The following is a 25,118-nucleotide window of genomic DNA, read 5'->3' on the forward strand; positions in this document are numbered from 1 at the left end:
GGTTTCACTGTCTGCCAGTCTGGTTTCCACAGAGCTGAGTTTTTCTTTCAGGGCACCTAACTGTTGCAGGATATCACACATATCAGGAAAGCATGGCCCTGGTGTACTAGTTCTTTTCTGTTTCAGTAGTACTACCATCATCTTGGGCCAAAATCAGGCCACAAAACAGAGAAACAAACAGTAAAATGGTAGATTTCATCTTCCAAGTCGCTCAGTCGTCTTCACTCTAACTGATACGATCTCTCTGGCTGCTTTTATATTGTTTGAAGATGACCTGCTAATTATTACCATCTTTAAGCGACTTTGAGTTCGTGAAAAGCGCTATAGAAATTCAATTTATTATTATTATTAAAGTAAACTAATATCCAAATCTTTTACTGAGTCAGTGGCTGTTTTTTTCTGACATAAATCTGAGAGGTTGGAGGTGTGGTACATTTTAGGGAACTCTAGCTTCAAGGAAACAGTAGCAAAAATCAATGAACCCTTTCCTCATTTCATGGCTTGTCATTGAGATTATTAATCCATATTGCTCTGGACATACATTTGATATCATTATCATAGTAGCTGACACCAGTAACTTATCCATTTATTGGAGGTATAGCTGTAATCACCTTTTTCTTTAGAAAAGGGCAAATGTCAGTGTTGAAGGTAAAAAGCTAATCATAAAAGCATAAACATTTCAGTGTTCCTGTCCTCATCAACCCTTTCTTTGTGATATCATTATATAATACGATATATCACATTTTGTCAGTGTTAGAAGAATAAGGCCGTGGATTTATTTTCATTGTTGACCCCGATGTTTTCAAAGTCCACCTTCCATTTATTAAAATGGAGATCTAAATTACCATGAAAGCAGAGGAAACATAATTTCTTTCCAAGTGGCATGTTCTGAATGTTTGCATTAATCTTTTGTCTGTTTCTTTCTCTGTAAAATTCTACAGCTGAACAATGTGTTGAGAACAGTAATATCTTCTTTTTATTCAATGTTTTTCAAATAAATTAAAGATTCAGCATACATTTAGCATAAATGAAATGAAGCAATGATTTTTTTTAAAACAATCTCATTTTCAGAATTTATTTGATCAGCAAAATCCTTCTGTTTCATCATATTTTAAAATACAATGGCAATGATATATGTATGTAGTGATATCAGATGTTTTACATCCATCTTCACACAGAAATGAATAGATTCATGGGATATACATCGATTCTCACATTTGAGTGACCAGAAAACCACTGAAGGTTGTATGGTGGTTGGTTCCCCAAACATGTGAGTTTGCAGCCATGCGCACATACACCTGGTCTCTTGGCTACAGCTGCAGGAATGCTGCGTTTCCTCCGTTATCAGCTCCATCAGAGTCTGAGCATTGATCATGGGTCATAACCACCATGTCATTGTTCTTGTACAGCAACAGCTTTCCCTCTTTTTCTCCTCCAGCATGATAGAAGATAGTAAAATAATAAACACCTGCAACAGGTGCAGTGAAGATACCTGTGGAAACAGCAACCTAAAAATAAGTGTGTTTTTTCCCTTCATATGTATTGATTCAATGTGTTCTTAGACAGAGTGATTAGTAGCCAGGTCTATTTTTCTTGATGTTTTTGGGTAACTTTTTTGTACTTGATAGATTTATGTATTGTGTGTTACCTTCTGTGCTTCTTCTGATAGCTAGTGTGTGTTTGTGTTGTTTTCCCTTCAGGTGTACCAGGTCTGGCATGAATGGAGAGAAACCTATCTAGCAGGATCACTCTCTCTCTCTCTCTCTCTGTCGTCAGTTAAACGATCATAGCCTTGTTTTTTTTTTTAGTTTCTGATGTTGGTTTAGGTTAGGGGGAGGGCCCCATTCCCAGCTTTCTTTAGTATTTTTTTTACGGGGTCATATTAAAATAAAATCCTCATTTATCAGCTATTCCTTGTCTTTATGAATTATTTTACTGACCTTTTATAAAAATGAAAACCTTTCTGGTGCACACACCAAAGCCTTGACGACTTTTCAAATTGTATTCATTTTACTTGTTTATCTGCTTCCATTAATTAATTTGCCTTAATAAAAAAACTACATAGCATTCAACATGATTTATTTACATCTTCCTTAATCTACTCAATCGTAATATAATGTAATACTGATGCAGAACAAGCTTAAACCTGCAGGTGACTGTGAGTGTTACCTGTGGATGGACTGTAGGCACCACCGATGTTTGTTATCACTCTTCTGTAGATTAAAGTTGTGTCTGTGTTGAAGGGTCCAATGGATTTGTCACCTTCTCCTGCTGCTGCACTGAACATCACCTTGGTCCTTTCTGTGGGAAAAAAAACATTCTGATCACAAAAGTATTTCCAGTGTCGTCTTGTGTATTTTATTTTATTTTTTATTTATCAAACGAGCATTAGTTTTTTCTAATACTGACTAGAGACAGCTAGTAACCAAGTCAATTATAAGAAGACACATTTTTATCACACTACTTCCATCTTTTGTCATTTAGGACTTGTTTTGTTTCAATTAAAGTAATCAGGTGCGTAGCACAAAATTCTGGGCCCTGTAGAAAGACTTTTTCTATGGGCCCCTCCCCACATCCACAGCTATTCATTCTAGCATCTTTTTGGGCCCTCCTTACATGAGGGCCCTGGGTACTCAGTCCCCTTTTTCCCCCCAGTCTGACGCCCCTGAAAGTAATCGTGTATTTATCACAATATATTGAATATATTCTTCAATACAATATAATATTTTGCTATATCTTTATTTCTAATTTCCAGAATCTGGTTTTCACTCTCCTTCAGTCTGGTTTCCACAGATGTGAGTTTTTCTCTCATAGCACCAAACTCTGTCAGGAGATCACACATGTCAGGATAACAGGACTTTGTTTCACCAGTTTCTTCTGTTTCAGTAGCATCAGTAGTTTCATCCTGGGCCAAAATCAAGCTGCAGAACATGGACACAAACAATAAAATGGTGAAATTCATCTTCCAAGTTGATCCAAGATCGCTCAGTCACCTAAACTCTGACTGATGTGATCCCTCTGGCTGCTTTTATTGTGTTTATTGATGACCTGTTCATTTTTAACATCCCATTCAATTACTTTATTATCGTATTGTTAAGCTGAGTGGATGAGCAACGAGGAAATAATTGTATAGTTACTGGCAACTCAATTTAATCAATCAATCATTTGTGTGAAGTTCAAAGATAGAAAATGTCTGTTTTTCACTGATCTTACCAGACAACTTGGCAATTCAAACTGCTTTTATTGTTCTCCAAATTCATCCTAAATTTCCCATAATGTCACTGAAACCTCCTGGTTTTTATAGTGTTATATAATTGGGGACGACTCTACAGTATTGCAGTTCATGAATCAACAAATAATAACACTCCCTCCTAATCAGGTCTACTCTATAAGTCCCACCAGTTTTCTTATTCTGGCTGGCAGCAACATGAAGCATCATGAGGGCCCTCTGTCCCTGGGATTCAGAGACAAACCTATGGTTGTGCATGATTAAAAAACATAATCGTTAAGCCTCATCATCTCCCGTTGCTCTCAATCAAGCGCCAAAAGATTTTCTGCCAAAACGTAATTATCACATATCATCTTTTAAACTCTTATCTTTACTTCATTCACTTGTCTCCCCTGATTGAGCTGCTGATGAGTCAGGGTGGAGCAGCAGGTCCAATGAGGTTAATGTAGATCCCAAGTTTAGCCTCGGCAATTGATTTTCTAGCAGAAAATGGATACTACAGTTGCGCTTTCTGTCTTCAGTGAAAGCATACAACCGTTAGTTTGTTAGTTAGTACCTATTTTTTGTATACAGTATGGTTATCTAGCAACCCAGGCTTGAAGACACCAAGTGGTAAACAGTTATACAACATTCTGTAAGAACTGCTAGGTAAGTGGTTAGAACACTGAGCTTTGGTTTGGGAGTCTGGAGATTGATTCCCTGGTGAGGTTATCTTATTTCTTTTGGATTGGATAATTTGCATGCCATTGTGCAAGTCAGGGCCCGCGAACGCAAACATTTTTTTGCAGGGTGGTAGGGGAAGACTCATGAATATTCATTAGGGGACTCATCCCTGAATGGCTAGTACTCGTTGCCTGCTCTGGTTGGGTTGGTTAGGTTTAGGCAAGAGGAGTGGGATTGGTTATGGTTAGGGTAAGAATGTCAGGGTGAGCCAATCAGTGATGAGTTCCCTAATGAATATTCATGAATCTTCACCTACCACCCTGTAAAAAAAAATATCGCGGCCCACGCAAGTGTATGTGTAGTACATGATTAGTATGGATAACTGTGTGTAAATATATGCCAAGGTACTGTAAATGCACAGGGGTGCAAATAGCATACATTGATATTTGTACCAGACGGGGTATTAATAGAACACATTGCTGTGTGCACCGGCGGGGTACGAATAGCATTCATTTCTAATTGCACCAGGGTACGAATAGCACTTCTAATTGCACCAGGGTACGAATAGCATACACTGCTAATTGTACCAGGGGTGCAAATAGCCTCACCCATATCTTTTTTCTTTGTCGCGTTTGTCCTGTCATTTATCAATTGAAAATCGTAAGAAGTTTCAAGATCTAATTTTGGATTTTCCAGGTTAAGTTTAGATGCTGCATGTACAGCACTTACTTAACCAATGACCAATAACTGGTGTATTTATATTGTGTTTGAACAACATTTAAAAAACAAAAACTCATTCTTCTCTGTCTCTAGACAAGATGAACATCGTTCTCCAGATCACCCTTGCTCTTGTTCATGAGAACAATCAGCCTTGTCAGAGAAAGTATAACAACAATGCATACGACACATTTGTGTCAGGAGTGCTATGTTAACCGACACTCAAAGTTTGAATGGGAAAGATGACAGTTACACCGTTACAGTAATGCCAACTTTAACAGCAATTTTGAAATGTTCTTTTTAGTGTGTCAACGGACCAACATTTCATATTGAATTTATATAAATTCCTGATTTTCTCTGCAGTGAAACATTGATCTCATTATAAAGGTACATAAAGAGCAAAAAACTGCAACAGACCGAGGCAGACCTTCATCCAGAGCTGGGATCAGGGAGCTGTCAAGCAGATCGGTAACGGCTCCGGTCGCCAGCTGTTCCATAGTTACTCAGGTAACTTCTGCATCAGTTCCATAACCATGCTGGTATATGATCTCAATGTCAACAACAGTTACAGAGTTCAAAGTCTAATGTATACCGTGAAATATGTGGTCGTGGCTTGTGATATGGTTGTAAACCAATGCCTTCCTGTCTATTTTGAGAAGTTATAGAAGTAGAACCACTGCTTACAAACAACAACATGGAAAACTCAATCACTATGGCCTTAACTCAGACTGATGTTATCCTTCTGGACACTTTTATATTGTTTAAAGATGACCTGATCATTTTTGACATCCCCTTAAAAAACAAGGCTTATTATGCAATGAGAAAATAGTAAAAACTACATTTACTTGAAATCAGTTAACCTTTGATATTCTAGAGTAAACAGACACATTTATCAGCTGTTTATTTACAGTTACTTTGCAAATAGTCATGTGTTTCATGTGTTTTCTTTGTTTTTAATCTAAATAATTCACTAGAGTTCTGCTGCCATTTCCAGACAAATAAGAAGGAAAGATGATATAATGAATGAGCTATAACAGTCATTGATTTTAATCTCTGATACAACAGAGAGATAATGTTGGCCTAAAAACTTCTGTACACTGTCTGCACTAATGGTTGCGAATGCATGTGTGTTTGGGTGTCCATGGGCCGTATTCCCCTGTGTTGTGATTAAATATAAACAGTGTATAAATAGTGGGATTGATACAAATAGATGAAGAAGTAAAGTTGCTTGCATTACATATACTGTATATATCCCACTTTTGTCACAACTTTATGTGTGCATGTGTTACTTCAGTGAGTTCTATTATCCAGGGTTAGATATAATGCACATGAATTAACTTTATACTTTTATGGACTGTTGGACCACCATCTGGTCCTTCTGTTAGAGGAGCAACGAATGAGCTGAACTGTACCACTGACACTTGTTACTTCCTGTTTGCATTAGTCTTTCTCCCTCTGTCTCTGTAAAAACTTACGACCAAACAATGTGTTGAAAGCAGCAATATTAGTTTTTCTTCTACTTGCCAACAAAAATCAGCTTCACAGCATAATTAACTAAATGAAGCAATGATTAAAGAAGACCAATCCCCTTTTCAGACTCTTTATTTTATGAGCAACAATCTTCTGATCCATTAGATTTTAAAATATAATGGCTATAGAAGTATTTATGAAGTTATCCCAGATTTGTTTACATCCATCTTCAAGAATGAATAGATTTATGAGATATACATTGATTCTCACATTTGGGTGACCAGAAAACCACTGAAGGTTGTACTGTAGTCGGATCCCCAAACATGTGAGTTTGCAGCTGCCCGTTTCCTTTGTTCTGGCTGGCAGCAACATGAAGCATCATGTGAGGGCCCTCTGTCCCTTTGATTCAGAGAAAAACCTATGGTTGTGCATAATTAAAAAAAACATAATAGTCAAACCTCAACATCTCCTATTGCTCTAAATGTGTACATATAGTGACAATAAATGGCTTAATGGAAACATCAGTTTCCATTCTTCATTCTTACCGATGTACTCAAACTCCTGGGAACCAATCCTAGAAATAAATTCTACACGTGTCAATATGTTTCTAAGCACTTTATTTTCAGCTTGTGCTTCTTCAGCATATATCTGAGCTGTCTTGGCTGTAAAAGCACGATGCACCAATCAGTTCTGAATATATTATTATTAAAGTAAAGTAAATATCCAAACTAATATCCAAATCTTTTACTTAGTCAGTGGCTGTTTTTTTCTGACATAAATCTGAGAGGTTGCAGGTATGGTACATTTTAGGGAACTTTAGCTTCAAGAAAACAGTAGCAGAAATCAATGAACCCTTTCCTCATTTTATGGCTTGTCATTGAGATTATTAATCCATATTGCTCTGGACATATATTTGATATAATTATCATAGTAGCTGACACCAGTAACTTATCAATTTATTGGAGGTATAGCTGTAATCATCTTGTTCTTTAGAAAAGGGCAGGTACCGGTGTTGAAGGTAGTGTTGATTAAAAAAAAAAGTTAGAACCATGCTTAATGTTATGAAAACAATGTCCTTTTGGTTTAAATGTATTGTTCAATTTGCATACTAGAGGAGACTCATTGTCCCCACAGGAAAGGTAACTGTTGCTTCTGCCTTTTGGGGAGCCACTCCCTGCTGGGCCAGACTTGATTAGAACAAAGGAAATGCATATCTCTGTAAAGTTGAATAGAATTGACACTACCATGATAAATGACCTTTGTCTTGACATGGAGTAACCTGACAATTCAGAGGTGAGACCTTATCGTGAGAAAACATCTGACCAATAGGGAGAGATTTCATTTGAGGTACCACACTCAACTTCTAGGGAATAAATTTGTGTGACTGAGGTGATTTCAGGACTGCAAAATTGTGACCCCACAAGGAAGCATGCTTGCAGTCCACTGCTGGCAGTGTAACATTTGCTTTTTGTCATGTCATTTGCATTCATGTTGTTTATTAAACCTTTTGCTTAATTTTCAATTGGACCCAAGCCTTTCTCCTTCCTCCTCAGAAATCAAACGATCACGTCGTCTCTTTTAGATTTCTTAACAGTAGCTCATAAGCATAAACATTTCAGTGTTCCTGTCCTCATCAAACCTTTCTTTTTGATATCATTATATAATACGATATATCACATTTTGTCAGTGTTAGAAGAATAAAGCCCTGGACTTATTTTCATTGTTGACCCCGATGTTTTCAAAGTCCACCTTCCATTTATTAAAATGGAGATCTAAATTACCACGAGAGCACAGGAAACATAATTTCTTTCCGAGTGGCATGTTCTGAATGTTTGCATTAATCTTTTGTCTGTTTCTCTCTCTGTAAAATACTATAACCGAACAATCTGTTGGGAACAGTAATATCTTCTTTATTCAATGTTTTTCAAATAAATTAAACATTCAGCATACATTTAGCATAAATGAAATGAAGCAATGATTCATTTTCAGACTTTATTTTATCAGCAAAAGCCTTCTGTTTCATCATATTTTAAAATACAATGGCAATGATATATGTATGTAGTAATATCAGATGTTTACATATATCTTCACACAGAAATGAATAGATTTACGAGATATACGATTTTCACATTTGAGTGACCAGAAAACCAATGAAGGTGGTACTGTAGTCGCCTCCCCAAACATATGAGTTTGCAGCCATGCGCACATACACCTGGTCTCTTGGCTGCAGCTGCAGGAATGCTGCGTTTCCTCCGTTATCAGCGATGTCAGAGGTTGAGGGGTGTTCATGGGTTATGACCACCATGTCATTGTTCTTGTACAGAGACAGCCTTGCCTTATGTGCTCCTCCAGCATGATAGAAGATAGTAAAATAATAAACACCTGCAACAGGTGCAGTGAAGATACCTGTGGAAACAGCAACCTAAAAATAAGTTTGTTTTTTCCCTTCATAGTTATAGATTCAATGTGTTCTTAGACAGAGTGATTAGTAGAAAGGAAGGCAGTCTGTTTTTCTTGATGTTTTTGGGTAACTTTTTTGTACTTGATAGATTTTTGTATTGTGTGTTACCTTCTGTGCTTAACGTGCATCTTCTTCTGATAGCCAGTGTGTGTTTGTGTTGTTTTCCCTTCAGGTGTACCAGGTCTGGCATGAATGGAGAGAAACCTATCTAGCAGGATCTCTCTCTCTCTCTCTCTCTCTCTCTCTCTCTCTCTCTCTCTCTCTCTCTCTCTCTCTCTCTCTCTCTCTCTCTCCTCCTCCTCCTTATGGCCTCAGCTGCAGCAGCATGAGATGTGACTAGCCTAATTGTTTTTGTGTGTGCTGATCGATCGTAGCCTTGTTTTTTTTTTTTTTTTTTCTGATGTTGGTTTAGGTTAGGGGGAGGGCCCCATTCCCAGCTTTCTTTAGTATTTATTTTACGGGGTCATATTAAAATAAAATCCTCATTTATCAGTTATTCCTTGTCTTTGTGAATTATTTTACTGACCTTTTTAAAATGAAAACATTTCTGGTGCACACACCAAAGCCTTGACAACTTTTCAAATTGTATTCATTTTACTTGTTTATCTGCAGCACGAGACTAGAGCTAGCCTTCAGTAACACTATAACTGTGCAAGCCACAGGCATCATTTGGACCGTTTCCATGTAGTTATATATTACTGATATGGTCATAACCACTACAGTGCTCCTATTTTTGAGGGGGAAATAAACTTCAAGTTTTCGTCATGAAGGCATGACCTCCATGATCAACTCTTCTGGGCTTTCGGTGAAGTGACCGATGGAAAAGAGGTAGGTGACAGTACAAACTTTGAATTTAAACGGTTTCTTCACAATGTCTGAGTTGAAAATGCATCTTGTTGTCACTTAAGGGCCCTGTTCATGTTGCACCAAAATTTTAATTGCATTTTGTGTCTGTTAAGAGGCACAAAGGCACTCTTTAGAACATGCCCCCACAACTGGCATTTTAGCTAACTGGGAGCTCTGGCCATTAGCTGCAGCAACTCCAGTTTACTAGCACCGATTTTGGTCGTTTTTATTTCCTATCGACAGTAGTCGGATACATCTAGCAATCAAGATTCAGGTAAAAATTGGCCGGATTTCTCCTTTAATGCATTTGTCTTAACAAAAAACTACATGGCATTCAACATGATTTATTTACATCTGCCTTAATCTATTCAATCTTTGTAATAATACTGATGCATAAAATAAATGGTGAAATTCATCTTCCAAGTTGATCCCAGATCGCTCAGTCACCTAAACTCTGACTGATGTGATCCCTCTGGCTGCTTTTATTGTGTTTATTGATGACCTGTTCGTTTTTAACGTCCCATTCGATGCTTATTGAATTTACTTTATTATCGTATTGTTAAGCTCAGTGTATGAGCAATGAGGAAATAATATAGTTACTGGCAACTCAATTGTATCAATCATTAATGTGATGTTCAAAGATTGATTTTTCACTGATCTTACAAGACGAGTTGGCAATTCAAACTGCTTTTATTGTTCTCCAAATTCATCCCAAATGTTCCAGGATGTCACAGAAACCTCCTGGTTTTTATTTAGTGTTAAATAATTGGGGAAGACTCTACTTGCAGCTCATGAATCAACAAATGATAAATAAATGAAATATATACTGTACGTATACGTGATGTAGAATAGAGCCATACTACTCAGTAACCGTCTGCCCACTTCCATGACATGGATCCACCCACTCTCACCTGACTTCACTGACTCCTAATCACGTCTACTCTATAAGTCCCACCAGTTTCCTTTGTTCTGGCTGGCAGCAACATGAAGCATCATGTGAGGGCCCTCTGTCCCTTTGACTCAGAGACAAACCTATGGTTGTGCATGATAAAAAAAATCCTAATAATCTCCTATTGCGTTAAATGTGTGCATATGGTGACATAAATGTCAGTTTCCCTCCTTCATAATGTACCATGGTGATGCTCAAGCTCCTGTGAACCAATCCTAGAAATAAATTCTACTCGTATATGTTTCTAATCATTTTATTTTCAGCTTGTACATTGTAAAAAAATGTATTGATTCATTTGAGCCGTCTAGGCTGTAAAAGCCTGATGAACCAATCAATTCTGATTATATCAACAAAATAAAGTAATATCCAAATATTTTATTGAGTCAGTGGCTGTTTTTCTAACATAAATCTGAGAGGTTGTAGGTGTGGTACATTTTAGGGAACTTTAGCTTCAAGGAAGCAGCAGCAGAAATCAATGAACCTTGCCTCGTTTTATGACTTGTTATTGAGATTATTAATCATTATTCCCATGGAACTACATTTGATATAATTATCATAATAGCTGACACCAGTAACTTATCAATTTATTGGAGGTATAGCTGTAATCACCTTTTTCTTTAGAAAAGTGCAGGTGTCAGTGTTGAAGGTAAAAAGCTCATCTTTATCATTCAGCCATAAAAGCATAAACATTCCAGTGTTCCCGTCCTCATCAACCCTTTCTTTTTGATATATTTATAGAATACGATATATTACATTTTGTCAGTGTTAGAAGAATAAAAGCCGTGGATTTATTTTCATTGTTGACCCCGATGTTTTTTAAAGTCCATCTTCCATTCATCAAAATGGAGATCTTAATTACCACGAGAGCAGAGGAAACATAGTTTCTTTGTGAGTGGCATGTTCTGAATGTTTGCATTAATCTTTTGTCTGTTTCTCTCTCTGTAAAATTTTACAACCGAACGATGTGTTGGGAACAGTAATATCTTCTTTTTATTCAATGTTTTTCAAATAAATTAAACATTCAGCATACATTTAGCATAAATTAAATGAAGCAATGATTAAAAAACAATCTCATTTTTAGAATCTTTATTTTATGAGCAACAACCTTCTGATCCATTATTGAAGTGATCCCAGATTTTTTGGTTTTTGGTTGCAGCTGCAGGAACGCTGCGTTTCCTCCGTTATCAGCGGTGTCAGAGTGTGAGATGTGATCATGGGTCATGACCACCATGTCATTGTTCTCATCGTACAGAAACAGCCTTCCCTCTTTTCCTCCTCCAGCATGATAGAAGATAGTAAAATAATAAACACCTGCAACAGGTGCAATGAAGATACCTAAACAACAGGGTTGAGAAGTCAAATCACAATCATCATTAGTCTTCAGCACTTTATTTTATTTTATTGTATTGCCTTCCAACCAAATAAACTAACTAAACTTTTTCGTGGCTTTGTTTTTGTCTAGTTTCTGATTTGGGGAGAGCCCTGGTCCAACGGCCCATAATGTGATTGGCCATGGCTGGTTTCTCTCCCTTTTGTTAAGTTTGATTGGTCTGTCAGTCCCCTTTCTTTTCTTTATTTTTTTTTTTATTAAAATAAAATCTTGTTTATCAGTTATTCCTTGACTCTGTGAATAATTTTACTGACCTCTATAAAATGAGAATCTTTATTTGGTGCACACACCAAAAACAACTTTTTCAAACTGTATATACTCTATTTGTTTATCTGCTGCAATAATTAATTTGTCTCAACAAAAACACAAAATAACATCATATGAGAGTCCATCAGGGACATTATTCACAAATACCTCACACACATAAAATTGAAATGTTCTCACACACTATTGAAACGCTCTCATATACACTACTAAAACATTCTCACATACACTACTGAAACGACAGGATTTCACTTTTAATAGTGTATATGACAGCATTTCAGTTGTGTATATGAGAGTGTTACAGTAGTGTACGTATATAAGGATGTTTCAGTGGTGTATCTGAGACCATTTCAGTAGTGTATATAAGAGTGTTTCAGTTTATATATGTGTGTATATATTTGTGTGTGAAGTAATTGTGAATAAATTCCCTGATGGCCCCTGAAAGCTTTCAACATGATTTATTTACAGCTTCCTTTATTTACTCAATCTCTGTATTCACAGATACACACTTCAGAGTCTCAATTACACTGACGCACAAGTATCATAAACCTGCAGTTGACTGTGTGTGTTACCTGTGGATGGACTGTAGGCATCACTGATGTTTGTCATCACTCTTTTGTAGATTAAAGTTGTGTCTGTGTTGAAGGGTCCAATTGATTTTTGACATACATACATACATACATCCTGCTGCTGTACTGAACATCACCTTGGTCCTTTCTGTGGGAAAAAAAAATATTCTGATCACAAAAGTATTTCCAGTGTCTTCTCGTAAAGAAGAGCGTCAGCTGTTTCTATTTAATACTGACTAGAGACTTATAGCAACCATGTGAATCATGACTAAGAAGACATGTTCTACTTCCATCTGTAGTTTAGAGGACTTATTTCTGTTCACCAAATGCTGTATGAAATCTTCAACAGAAACTTTAAATGTCACTTTACCTTTGGTCCTCAGTTCCAGAATCTTTCAGTCATTCAGGCTGGTTTCACATTTCTGCAGCCTGGTTTCACTGTCCTTCTGCCTGGTTTCACTGTCCTTCTGCCTGGTTTCACTGTACTTTAGCCTCGTTTTACTTTCCTCCTGCCTGGTCTCTATAATTGCCAGCTTTTCTCTCATGGCACAATCTCTGTCAGAATATCACACGTCAGGACAACATGTCTGTGTTTCACTGGGTTTTTCTGCTTCATTACTAACATCCTGGGCTAAAATCAAGCTGCTGAACAGCGACACAAACAACAAAATGCCGAAATTCATCTTTCAAATTGATTCACTGCGCTCTGAACTCTAAATGATGTGATTCCTTTGGCTGCTTTCATGTTGTTTGGTGATGACCTGTTCATTTTTAACATCCCACTTGATGTGTGGCTTTATTACCTTATTGTTGAGATCGGTGGAGGAGCAATAAGGAAATAATAATAATAATATATTAACTGGCAAATCAGTTCGATCAATCATTAGTGTATCCAAATCTCTTACTTGTGTCTGTTTTCCTGACATTAATCTAAAAGGATGAAGGTATGGTCAATTTTAGGAAACTCTAGCTTCAAGGAAACAGTCAATGAACCTTGCCTTATTTTATGACTTGTTATTGACATTATTAATCAATATTGCCCTGGAACTACAGTCACCTCCAAAAGTATTGGAACTGCAAGGTGAATTCCTTTGTTTTTGTTCATCAAAAGATAAATATGAGACAAGAGTTCAGAATTTCAGTTTTTATTTGCTGGCATTTACATTTAGATGTGTTAAACAACTTAGGACATATCACCGTTTGATTAGACCACAGCATTTTTAGGTGAGCAAAAGCAAAGGAACAAATAATCTTAAGTAATTAACATTTAATATTTGGTGGCATAACCCTTGCTTGCAATAACTGCCTCAAGCCTGCGACCCATCGACATCACCACACTGTTGCATTCTTCATTTGTGATGCTATTCCAGGCTTCTTCTTTCAGTTCTAGTTTGTTTCGGGGGTTTCTCCCTTCAGTCTCCTCTTCAGGAGGTGAAATGCATGCTCTGTTGGGTTAAGGTCAGGTGATTGACTTGGCCAGTCTAAAACCTTCCTCTTTTTTTCCCCTGATAAAGTCCTTCAATGACTCACCTTCTAGGGATTATTTCTATCATTCAATAATTAATTCAGGAACACTGTTGAAAACGTTCTTCTTGATAGTTCAGGAAAGAGTACAGGCCTTTTAGGAACAGTTGTAAAGTTGTTTTGGCGATAAAGTGAGTGTCTGATTGAGACATTTTTATATCAAGTTTTGCACAAATCTGGGTCAACCACTATTGAGTATTGATGTGTTACTACTTGAGGCCTTCTTTTGTTGCACAGTATTTATTTCCATTGTCTTGCAGAAGACAAACAACTCCAATCAGGGCCAAAATTCCACTTAATTATCTCAACTGGAAAATTATTGTAGCATAAAGACATAAAACAATTGAACATGTTGATAACATTGACACAGTCCATACAATCAAAGAGACATAAGCAGTGCATACAGCTATCTAAATTAACACAAGAGCAGAGGAAACATAGTTTCATTGTGAGGGGCATGTTCTGAATGTTTGCATCAATCTTTTGTCTCTTTCTCTCTCTGTAAAATTCTACAACTGAGCAATGTGTTGGGAACAGTAATCTCATCTTTTCATCATTCATTGTTTTTCAAATCAATTATACACTCAGCATACATTCAGCATACATTAAATGAAGCAATGATTAAAAAAACAATCTTATTTTCAGACTTTATTTCATGAGTAACAACCTTTTATAATATAATGGTAAAAGAAGTATTTATGAAGTGATCCCAGATTTTTACACCCATCTTCAAGCAAGAATGAATGAATAAATATAAATGCATTTTCAGATTTGAGTGACCAGAAAACCACTGAAGGTTGTATGGTAGTTGGATCCCCAAACATGTGAGTTTGCATTTCATTCGCTGCAGCTGCAGGAACGCTGTGTTTCCTCCGTTATCAGCTCCGTCATGTATTGTCTGGTGATCATTTGTTGTGAGCATGTGTTGATCGTTCTTGTAGAGAAACAGCTTTGCCTCTCTTTCTCCTCCAGCATGATAGAAGTACGTAAAGTAATAAACACCTGCAACAGGTGCAGTGAAGATACCTGTGGAAACAACAACAGGGTGGTGGTCACATTTCTTTTTATATGAGAAGTCAAGTCACAATCATCAGTAGTCTTCAGCTCTTTATTTTATTTTGATAGCCTTTGTTTTCCCTTCAGATGTAACAGGTCTGGCCTGAATGGGGGAAAAACCTCACATGACCTATACATCAGTCCCTCCAGGATTTCGCGGCCTTTTTTTTTAGATTGTTGCGGCCCAAAATGCCTGATTTTGCGGGAGCTTTTGTAAAAAATTGCGATTAAAGTTGCGATGTCTTTTGTATGTTTGTTGCAATTAAGTTGCAGGAGACAGTGAAAGTTGCAAAAAGGTTGTGATTTTGTTGTATAGTTCTTTAAAAGTAAAAAGGAAACTTGTTTCGTGGAGAATAAAACTACTCTGGGCTGAGTTTTCCTAGTAACTTTACCTGCAAATGTTGGTATAATATGAAAATGGCTGGTGGATTTAAGACAAAAAATTATAATGTACTGAATGAATCAAATATGAACATATGTGTCAGTGGCTTGTTGATCTTTACATTGTTAAATTCCTAACCTGGCCTGGGACACACATTTGGTGTGATAAAGTACTTATTGAACTTTAACTTATCATTGCACTTACAATAACGAGCATAGCTGTCCTCAGTTTAGGTCGTGTCGTCTCATCTCCGGTTTTCCTGCATCCACCGTGTGTGTGTGTGTGTGTGTGTGTGTGTGTGTGTGTGCGTCAGTAGCGGGGGGAACTGTATGAGCAGCAGCCCTGGCCCCGCCCGCTGCAGAGAGCCGACAGGATTGAAACAGCAGCCGCTGACTTTACAGTGAAAAAACGTTACAGCGTACATTTATGTTAAAATGTATACAGTTTGGCAGGACGGTCTGAAATGTTTTGCACGGTCTTTCGCTGTACTTTTTGTTGGTAAATGTGAGATGTTCGAGTCTCGTCTTCATATCGGAAACAAGCTCTCTCTCACTCCCGCTTGGTCAGTGGCACTCAGATTTATTCAGACACTGGAAATAAATTCTACTCGTATATGTTTCTAATCATTTTATTTTCAGCTTGTACATTGTAAAAGAAAATGCATTCATTCATGTGAGCTGTCTTGGCTGTAAAAGCCTGATGAACCAATCAATTCTGATTATATCAACAAAATAAACTAATATCCAAATATTTTACTTAGTGGCTGTTTTTTTCTGACATAAATCTGAGAGGTTGGAGGTGTGGTACATTTTAGGGAACTTTAGCTTCAAGGAAACAGTAACTAAAAATGAATTAACCTTGCCTCGTTTTATGACTTGTTATTGAGATTATTAATCATTATTCCCATGGACCTACATTTGATATAATTATCATAGTAGCTGAAAAAGCTCATCTTTATCATTCAGCCATAAAGCATAAACATTTCATTTCATCAAACATTTGACCTGTTCATTTTTAACATCCCATTTGATGCGTGGCTTTATTATCGGTATCGTTATCATTATTGTTGTTAAGATCGGTGGAGGAGCAATGAGGAAATAATAATAATATATTAACTGGCAAATCAATTTTATCAATCTTTAGTGTATCCAAATCTCTTACTTGTCGCTGTTTTCCTGACAAAAATCTGAGAGGTTGCAGGTGTGGTACATTTTAGGGAACTCTAGCTTCAAGGAAACAGTTGCAAAAATCAATGAACCTTGCCTCATTTTATGACTTGTTATTGAGATTATTAATCCATATTGCCCTGGAACTACATTTAATATCATTCCCATAATAGCTGACACCAGCAATTTATCAATTGATTGAACAGTAGGTATAGCTGTAATCACCTTTTTCTTTAGAAAAGTGCAGGTACCGATGTTGAAGGTACCACGCTAATTTGTCATTCAGCCACAAAACATTTGTGTTCCAGTCCTCATCAATCCTTTCTTTGTGATATATTTATACAATATATCACATTTTGTAAGTGATAGAAGAATAAATCTGTGCATTTGTTTTTATTGTTGACCCCTATCTTTTTTGAAGTCCACTGTCCGTTAATTAAAATGGAGACCTTCAATGTCTCACCTTCTATTGATTGTTTCTATCATTCAATAACTAAATAAAGTACTAAACACGTCAACACTGTTGATCATAACGTTCTTCCTGATAGTTCAGGAAAGAGTGTAGGCCTTTCAGGCACAGCTCTAAACTTGTTTTGGCCATGAACTGAGAATCAGATTGAGACATTTTTTATCTCACGTCTTGCTCAAATTTGGGCCAAACATTATTGAGTCTTGATGTGCTACAACTATTTTGACACAATAATTATTTTCCTTGTCTTGCAGAACAAAATAAAATTCCAATTTAGGATCAAAATTAAACTTTATTATCTCCATGGGAAAATTATTGTAGCATAAAAAGATAAATTAATACATGATGATAACATTGACAACACAAAGAAACAGAAAAGACATATAAATAGAATTTAAAAAGAGTATGATAAAATATGACCAAAATCCCACAAATATTCTGCTGACCATTTAAACGTACAATATGTAACTTTCTGCCACTAGGGATCTCTTAATCAAAACAAGTGAAGTTACGTGGAATTATGGGAGTTGTAGTTTTCATTGTTAAACACCATCGCCGATTAGAATGCATCTGTTCATGGAAGAGTTTATCCATTCAAGTTTATTCACGTTACGTTTAGTAACGTTTATTCATGTCATTCTAATATAATAGCTGCAGTTTCCCCAACATAATTATGTTTCCTTGATTTGATTTGATTTGATTTGTATTGGTAGCTAGTGTGGTATATTGACAACCTATAACATTCTATACACTTTGACTTAAGAGTTGGTATAAGGAGGATGCATGAACTTTACTCTACATTTACTGAGAACATCTGGAAATTGTTAACATGAGCAGAGGTCCCCCCAAGACAGAAGATACCTTTTTTGGAGTTGTGCCAGATAACAGGCATGGATTGGCTAGTTATCTGATCCAATCATATACTTACAAAATTACATCCTATGTTAATGTATGCATGGAATATATACGTTGTTCACACAAAGAAAAGGCAGAACGACTTTTTGGAAGAATTTGGGTTGGTCGTTCTCCAAGCTCTCTGCAGGAGTTTGTAAAATTGATGCTGAATCTTTGCTTGTAATAAACCTTTTTATAATCAAGAACAGTGTCGGCGGATTCCTCTTCATACAGCATCACAGCATTACTATTTAAGACACCACACTAGCTGACCAGTTAGCTAGCTAGTGAGCAAGCAAGCTAACATGAGCCAGCAGCTTAAACCACATTATCACAATATATTTCACATGTCAATGCCACCGGGGTTGAAAGAGGTTTGTTGTAACGTTACTCAACGACGCTGAGAGCCGGGTGTGGGTGGGCATGGCTGGCGAAATCTCCGGGACGGCGAGGACCTCCGAACAGTCCGATGGACGATGTTGTGCAGCAGCAGAAGATCTCCCAGCTGCCCGGAATTATCTCCCCTTCACTTTTTTGTAATATTAACTAATCGTTTTGGTGCCTAACCCCCCTTTTGTCGGGTTAATTTAGCCAACTGTAAAGACAGCTAAATGCAAAGGGGGGGAGAAATTCGGCAGGGAGGAGATTTTCGCCACAAGATTTTAAGGCTGACGGAGATGTAACGTAAGCACCTTGTAGTAGTTAAACTGGATCGATCAATATTGAAACCAATCAATAAGGTAAATAATATAGGTCTTTGCTGTATTACTGTGTTGCAAAGTGGCATGTCATCAATGCCAAAATGATGCCATGTGGCAGAAAAAAGCAGTATTACGGTTACTGTGTATAACTCTTTCTGTGACATTGTATAATTTACAATTACTCTCGAAAGTATCATCTGGGTGCCCATGTTTTGATGGAAGTTAGAGGAACCAGAGGGGTCAAAGGTTATATGACGTAACTGACGGAGACGTAACGAAACATCCCTTGTCAAAATTAAAATTAGAGATTTTTCTGGGTTTGAAAATTGTTGGAAACATTTGGGATAGTGTAAGTACACAACTCAACAAAATATATAACATAGGTTTAGTCATTTTTAGAGTTTTAATTCCAAAATGTTACATATTACCTTTAAATTAATACCATATGTCCCCTGTTACAGAATCTCCTAATTATAGTGTTAAATACTATCTAAATTATAAACAAAAGAAAATGCTATTATTCTAATTTTCAGTTTGAACAAATGTAATATTTCTTGAGCAAGATATCTAAGCTGTCTAGGCTGTAAAAGCACGATGCAACAATCAATTCTAAATATATCAACAAAATAAAGCAACCTTCAAATCTCTTACTTACTTATTAGGTGGGAGGTGTGGTACATTTACGGGAACTCTAGCTTCAAGGAAACACTTGATACGCAGCTTAATTATCCTATTCTTAAGCTCAGTGGATAAGCAATGGGAAATAATAAATACAATACCTTGCAAATCAATTTAATCAATCATGAGTGTGTAGCTCAAAGATTGAAAATGTGTCTGTTTTTCACTGATCTCACAAGACATGTTTATTTTTATAGCACCTTTCAAAAACCTGGCAATTCAAAGTGCTTTATATAAGAAACAGGGAAACACAAGGCAACATAGAAAAACACATAAATAGAATTTAAAAAGAGTAGAACAAAAGATCACCACAATGATACAAAGTTATTCCCCTGGCCATTTAAATTCATACCAAATGTCCCAGGATGTAAAAGAAACCTCATGATAATAAACAAATGAAAAATGATAAACAAATGCAATATATACTGTAAGTGTAAGTGTTGTAGAATAGAGCCATACTACTCAGTAACCGTCTGCCCACTTCCACGGCAAAGATCCACCCACTCTCACCTGACTTCACTCACTCCTAATCATGATCCATTCTCACCTGACTTCACTCCCTCCTAATCAGGTCTACTCTATAAATCCCACCAGTTTTCTTTGTTCTGGCTGTCAGCAACATGAAGCATCATGTGAGGGCCCTCTGTCCCCTGTGATTCTGAGAAAAACCTATGGTTGTGCATGATTAAAACGAAACATAATCGTCAAGCTTTATCATCTCCTATTGCTCTAGATGTGTGCATATAGTGACAATAAATGGCTTGAATGTAATCAGTTTCCTTCCTACATAATGTACCATGGTGATGCTCAAGCTCCTGTGAACTAATCCTAGTAGACATTCTACACGTGTCAATATGTTTCTAATCACTTTATTTTCAGCTTGTAAATTATTTCTGGAGCAAGATATCTGAGCTGACTTGGCTGTAATAGCATGAAGCAACAGCCAACTCCGACTATATCAACAAAATAAACTAATATCCAAATCTCTTAGTCAGTGTTTCCCCATTAAATCTGAGAGGTTGGAGGTGTGGTACATTTACAGGAACTCTAGCTTCTAGGAAACAGTAGCAGAAATCATTGAACCCTTTTATCATTTCATGACTTGTTTTTGAGCCCTGGAGTTGTTTTAGATATCAGTACCTTATTAGCTGACAACAGTAGATTATTGACAGGCACATAAACAGACTATGATCCATAACATGCAGCATAAAACCATAAATAGAGTTGTCTGTATCTAAGTGTCAGCCCTGTGATTGACTGGCGTCCTGTCCAGGATGTAATTTGTCTCTCGTCCAATGTCATGGGGGATCGGCTTCACCTTGTTACCCTCCATGCTTTCGAGGGAGAGAGTATAGATATCAGATTGGCTATGAATTGCCTTTGTGTATGAAACGTGCAAAACAAATGAACCTAACCCTTGCCCACAAAGAGATACTTGAAGTAGAACTCCTGCACTGCTTCACTGCACTGGCTCGGCACAACACAGAGATTCTGATTACAAGTGCCTCAATAGACACAAAAGGGGTCGGATCATGGATGGAAACACATTGTTCTTTTATTTACATTACAATTCTCACTTTAACTGTTTAACACTTGTTTTTTTTTCCTTTCTATGCAGTTGTTCTGCAATGCCTCTAAAATCTATCATTTGTTTAACCAGATATCATGTTTTAGAATTCTATATTATGTGAATTCAAATAAAAGGTTTGAGGCATTTGATTGGTTTAATAAAAAGATAGCAAACCTACAGTACACACCACTTTTGCATTCTCATTTAAGTTTTAAATTTAAAAAAAGTTGAAAGCTGAAAGGATTAACAGTCTACACAAGGACGATAGAAAGACGAGAGTTTAAAAAGTGTGTGAAAAATTCACAACATACAAAATGTACAATAAGTGCATTTTTTGATCTGCAGTATAGCACGTAGTTTACTTGTGATAATTGGAATGAGTTAAAATGAACATACAGCATTTTAAATACTCAGATCATTTCAGACAGATACAAAATGAAATAAATGAATCTATGATTTCAGATCTGTTAAGCCATTTAAAATTGTGATCATAATGACAAATGAATCATATTCACTGTTTCTCAATCCTGATTGACCAAAAAACCGTTGAAGGTAGTGATTTCATTGTTTGCCCACACATTTGTATTTGCATCTAAGCGTATAAACACCTGGTCCCCTTCCTGCAGCTGCACGAACACTGCGTTGCTTCCGTTATCAGCCCCGTCATTCAGTGTCTGGTGGTCATAGGCTGTCACAACACGCTGGCTGTTCTTGATGAGGGCTAGACTCACTGGGTGTGATCCTCCGGCATGATAATGAAAGGTGAAGTAGTATATGCCTGTAACGGGCGCAATGAAGATACCTGTGGAAACAAAGTTTTATTCCAACAACGTTCTGACACAGCTTTGAAGAAGTCCTTGAATCTTTCTTGGAGAGTGTTTGGATGGATTACATTTAAAGTGCTATCTCTATTTATTGCAACATACTATAGCAATTAAATTCATATTCATACTTTAGGCCGCTGGACCTCCTTCTATCATAGCATCAACACAACTTTCCAACAGACACATTTCAGTTTATTGTATTTCAAACAAGTGGGAGTCTAGAGCAGTGATACTCAGCTGACCAGTTTACAAGTCACAATAAAAAATAAATGAATTCACACTGGGATTTATTCATTTTTTACTTTCTACTGCCAAGGTGCAAAAAAAAAGCATGAAAATAGGGTGTTGGCGTGCTAGCATTTGTTAATTAGCACTAAATCCAAAGAACAGCTAAGGCTGATGGGAATGTCATTAGTTTTACAGGCATTTGATCATAAACCAAATAATTGGACTGAATGAAAATTGTGTCAAATGATGGACAGATATTTTTCTCTTTGAACCACAAATGTCAACCTCATGGTGGGGCTAGAAGAAAAATCAGGTGTCCACCAAAGTCGGTATGATTTACCATCTGGAAACTATTAATTGTCATATCATGATAAAAATTCATCTCATAGTTGTTGCTGCTAGCATGGCTTAAATATGTGTATTCAAACTACAGCGGACATTGTTAAAAATCAAGACTGCCTTATTTTCTGTCTTGATTTGTTGACGTTTTTACTGTCAGTGATACTCCTTGATAAACATATTTTACCGGACTGTCCTAACACAGGAAACGGCCGTACACTGTAAACCCAGATTTAGCTGTAATTCAACTTTTTCGTGGTCACTACTTATTCTATCATGTTTTGTTCAAAACCATATTCATTACTATGGGGGGCAGGGTCCTTTGAACTCTTCTGCGCTGAAGCGATGCAAAGGCTCATGTTCTGAACGGTTTCTGTCATAGTTAAAGTGTGTTTTAATATTGTTCTGTTAATGTTATCTGGGTTCTAGTTTTGTATGGTTGATTTAGTGTTCATGTTTATCTACGTTTATTGTTGTATCATGACCGAGACCCGGGTGGAGACTGATGGGGTCTAGGCAGTGAAAAAGTGTTCAGTGGCACATACACAGATTGGATTCTAGTAACTCTGTTTCCTGAGTGAAAAATTCCACGCGATATAATACATTGGAAAATTACAATGTTTTATGTGTACTGCTTTCCTGTATGATTTGTTGGAACAAATGTATTTAATATGTTGTTCTTAAAGTCATACTGATATAAAGGAAAATTAACAGTATTTATGTGAACAAATTATTTCTTTAGTAGTGATTAGGGATGGGCGATACCAAACTTTCTCAATTCGATACAATGCCGATACTGTTTGTTACAATTTCATAGATTCCGGTACCAATACTGATAGTGATCATTTCTTAAATGGGTATGTGACCCAGGAGACTGTGGAGTTTGTGTCCATATAACCAAACGTTAACTTTTTTAAATTAACTAAGTTTGTATAGTGTTGGGTTTATGAAGTAAGACAATATATTTAAAAAAAAAGTTTTTAACCCCAAAACTATTTTTTTTTTTTTTTTTTTTTTTTTTTTTTTACAATTTGGCACATCTGCATCATGGCTCAAAAGTCTACTCATTCATTTGTAAAAAAAAAAAAAAAAAAAAAAAAAAAAATATATATATATATATATATATATATATATATATATATAGTCAAAATCAGTACTTACCAGTATGTTCATTGTAGGCATTGCCAATGTTTGTTATCACCGTTTTGTAGATTAAAGTTGTGTCTGTGTTGAAGGGTCCAATTTGTCTTCCACTCCCACCTATTGCTGCACTGAATGCTACCTTAGTTGTTTCTGTGTCAAACAAAACATTGTAATCACGTCATTTTGTAAATGTATTTCCATACTTTTTTGATTTAATTTATTCCATCACACATAAAAAATATCCACTGATGTATTTCATGAATCAGAGCAAACGTTTTACTTTACCTTTTTTCTTCAGTTCAAGAATCTGGTTTTCACTGTCCTTCAGTCTGGTTTCCATAACTCCCACTTTTTCTCTCAGGGCACCAAACTCTTTCAGGAGATCACACATGTCACATGACTGTGTTCCACTAGTTTTTTCTATTTCAGGACCATCCTCTTGGGCCAAAATCAGGCCACAGAACAGAGAAACAAACAGTAAAATGGTAAATTTCATCTTCCAAGTTGATTCAACTTCGCTCATTCGCCTAAACTCTGACTGATATGATCTCTCTGGCTGCTTTTATATTGTTTAAAGATGACCTGCTAATTTCTAACATCCCCTTGAAAAACAAGGCTTATTATGCAATGAGAAAATAGTATTACCAACATTTACTGGCAATCAGTTAACCTTTGATATCCTAGAGTAAACAGACACATTGCTCAGCTTTTTTATTGATCTTTTAGTAACTTCACAAAGATTTATGTGTTTTAGTTGGTATTGTAGCAAATCAACTGAGAAATTAAGTTAGTTAGAGGAAATCATTTGAATTAAAGATATTCAAATTATTATAGAATATAGAAAACCCCTCTCTTCCCAGTGAGCTCCCTACTTAAAGGAGCCGCAGTCTCTAGTGAATGTCTCCACATTGTGGGTCACCACAAACCACTATTTAATTCTCACGTCTGGTTTGAAGAGGCCTTTATCACAATGTTATCTCTGTGTGGGTTACTTATCTTACATCGGGATATAAACAGTGCAGAGATTACTGATATCATCCATAGCATGCAGCTTTATTTATTAAACAGTTTCACAAAATACACACATTCATTTAAACATTCATAAAAATTAAATTAATGAATGTAATTGTTTATTCCATTTTCCAGTCATCGCACAATAAAACAACAAGCTTCATAATATCAATCATGAATTATATATTTCTATGAGGGTTTTGCCCTTGCTCTTTGCTTTTGTCAGATTTTGGTTACATTCCAACAGAGATAAGTGTAGAGATATCTGAATAAAGTCCATTTGCACAATAAAGCTTTCATCTTTGTGACACAAAGTAGTACATTTAACGGTGCAGACTTATTTTCAGAAGACAAACATCCTTCTCTGTTAACTGACTGTTTGGATTTTTAAAGATGTAGATGTATCAGTATAGTTTCCTTATCCCAACAAAGTGGTGACTTAATGGACTGCTGTATGCTCCTCAGGTAAGACCAAGCACCGGTTGTGCTTGTAGAGAAACAACTTAGTCCTACCGTGACCTCCAGAATGATGGAATATACAGTAATAAACGACCTGCATGCCGTAAAGATACCTG

The 25,118-nt window shown here is 36.5% G+C and overlaps 1 protein-coding gene across 2 annotated transcripts; it reads right to left on the bottom strand.

The window, feature by feature from the left end:
* Nucleotides 1-1,239: 1,239 nt before the first annotated feature.
* Nucleotides 1,240-24,134, bottom strand: LOC116053270 (cerebellin-1-like). Of its 2 annotated transcripts, none has more exons than XM_031304303.2 (3): nt 23,818-24,134; nt 2,170-2,301; nt 1,240-1,492 (listed from the first exon to the last, which is right to left on the bottom strand). In XM_031304303.2, exons 1-3 carry the CDS (start codon nt 24,053-24,055, stop codon nt 1,311-1,313), a joined length of 552 nt encoding a protein of 183 aa, XP_031160163.1. In that variant the 5' UTR covers nt 24,056-24,134; the 3' UTR covers nt 1,240-1,310. The 2 variants fall into 2 exon arrangements, with proteins under 2 accessions (XP_031160163.1, XP_031160162.1); XM_031304302.2 differs by lacking the exons at nt 1,240-1,492; nt 2,170-2,301 and adding exons at nt 20,959-21,800; nt 23,551-23,682 and having other exon boundaries at nt 23,818-24,130.
* Between the last annotated feature and the right edge of the window lie 984 nt (nt 24,135-25,118).

Source organism: Sander lucioperca, chromosome 17 (assembly GCF_008315115.2).
Source record: "Sander lucioperca isolate FBNREF2018 chromosome 17, SLUC_FBN_1.2, whole genome shotgun sequence".
NCBI classification, from domain to species: domain Eukaryota; kingdom Metazoa; phylum Chordata; class Actinopteri; order Perciformes; family Percidae; genus Sander; species Sander lucioperca.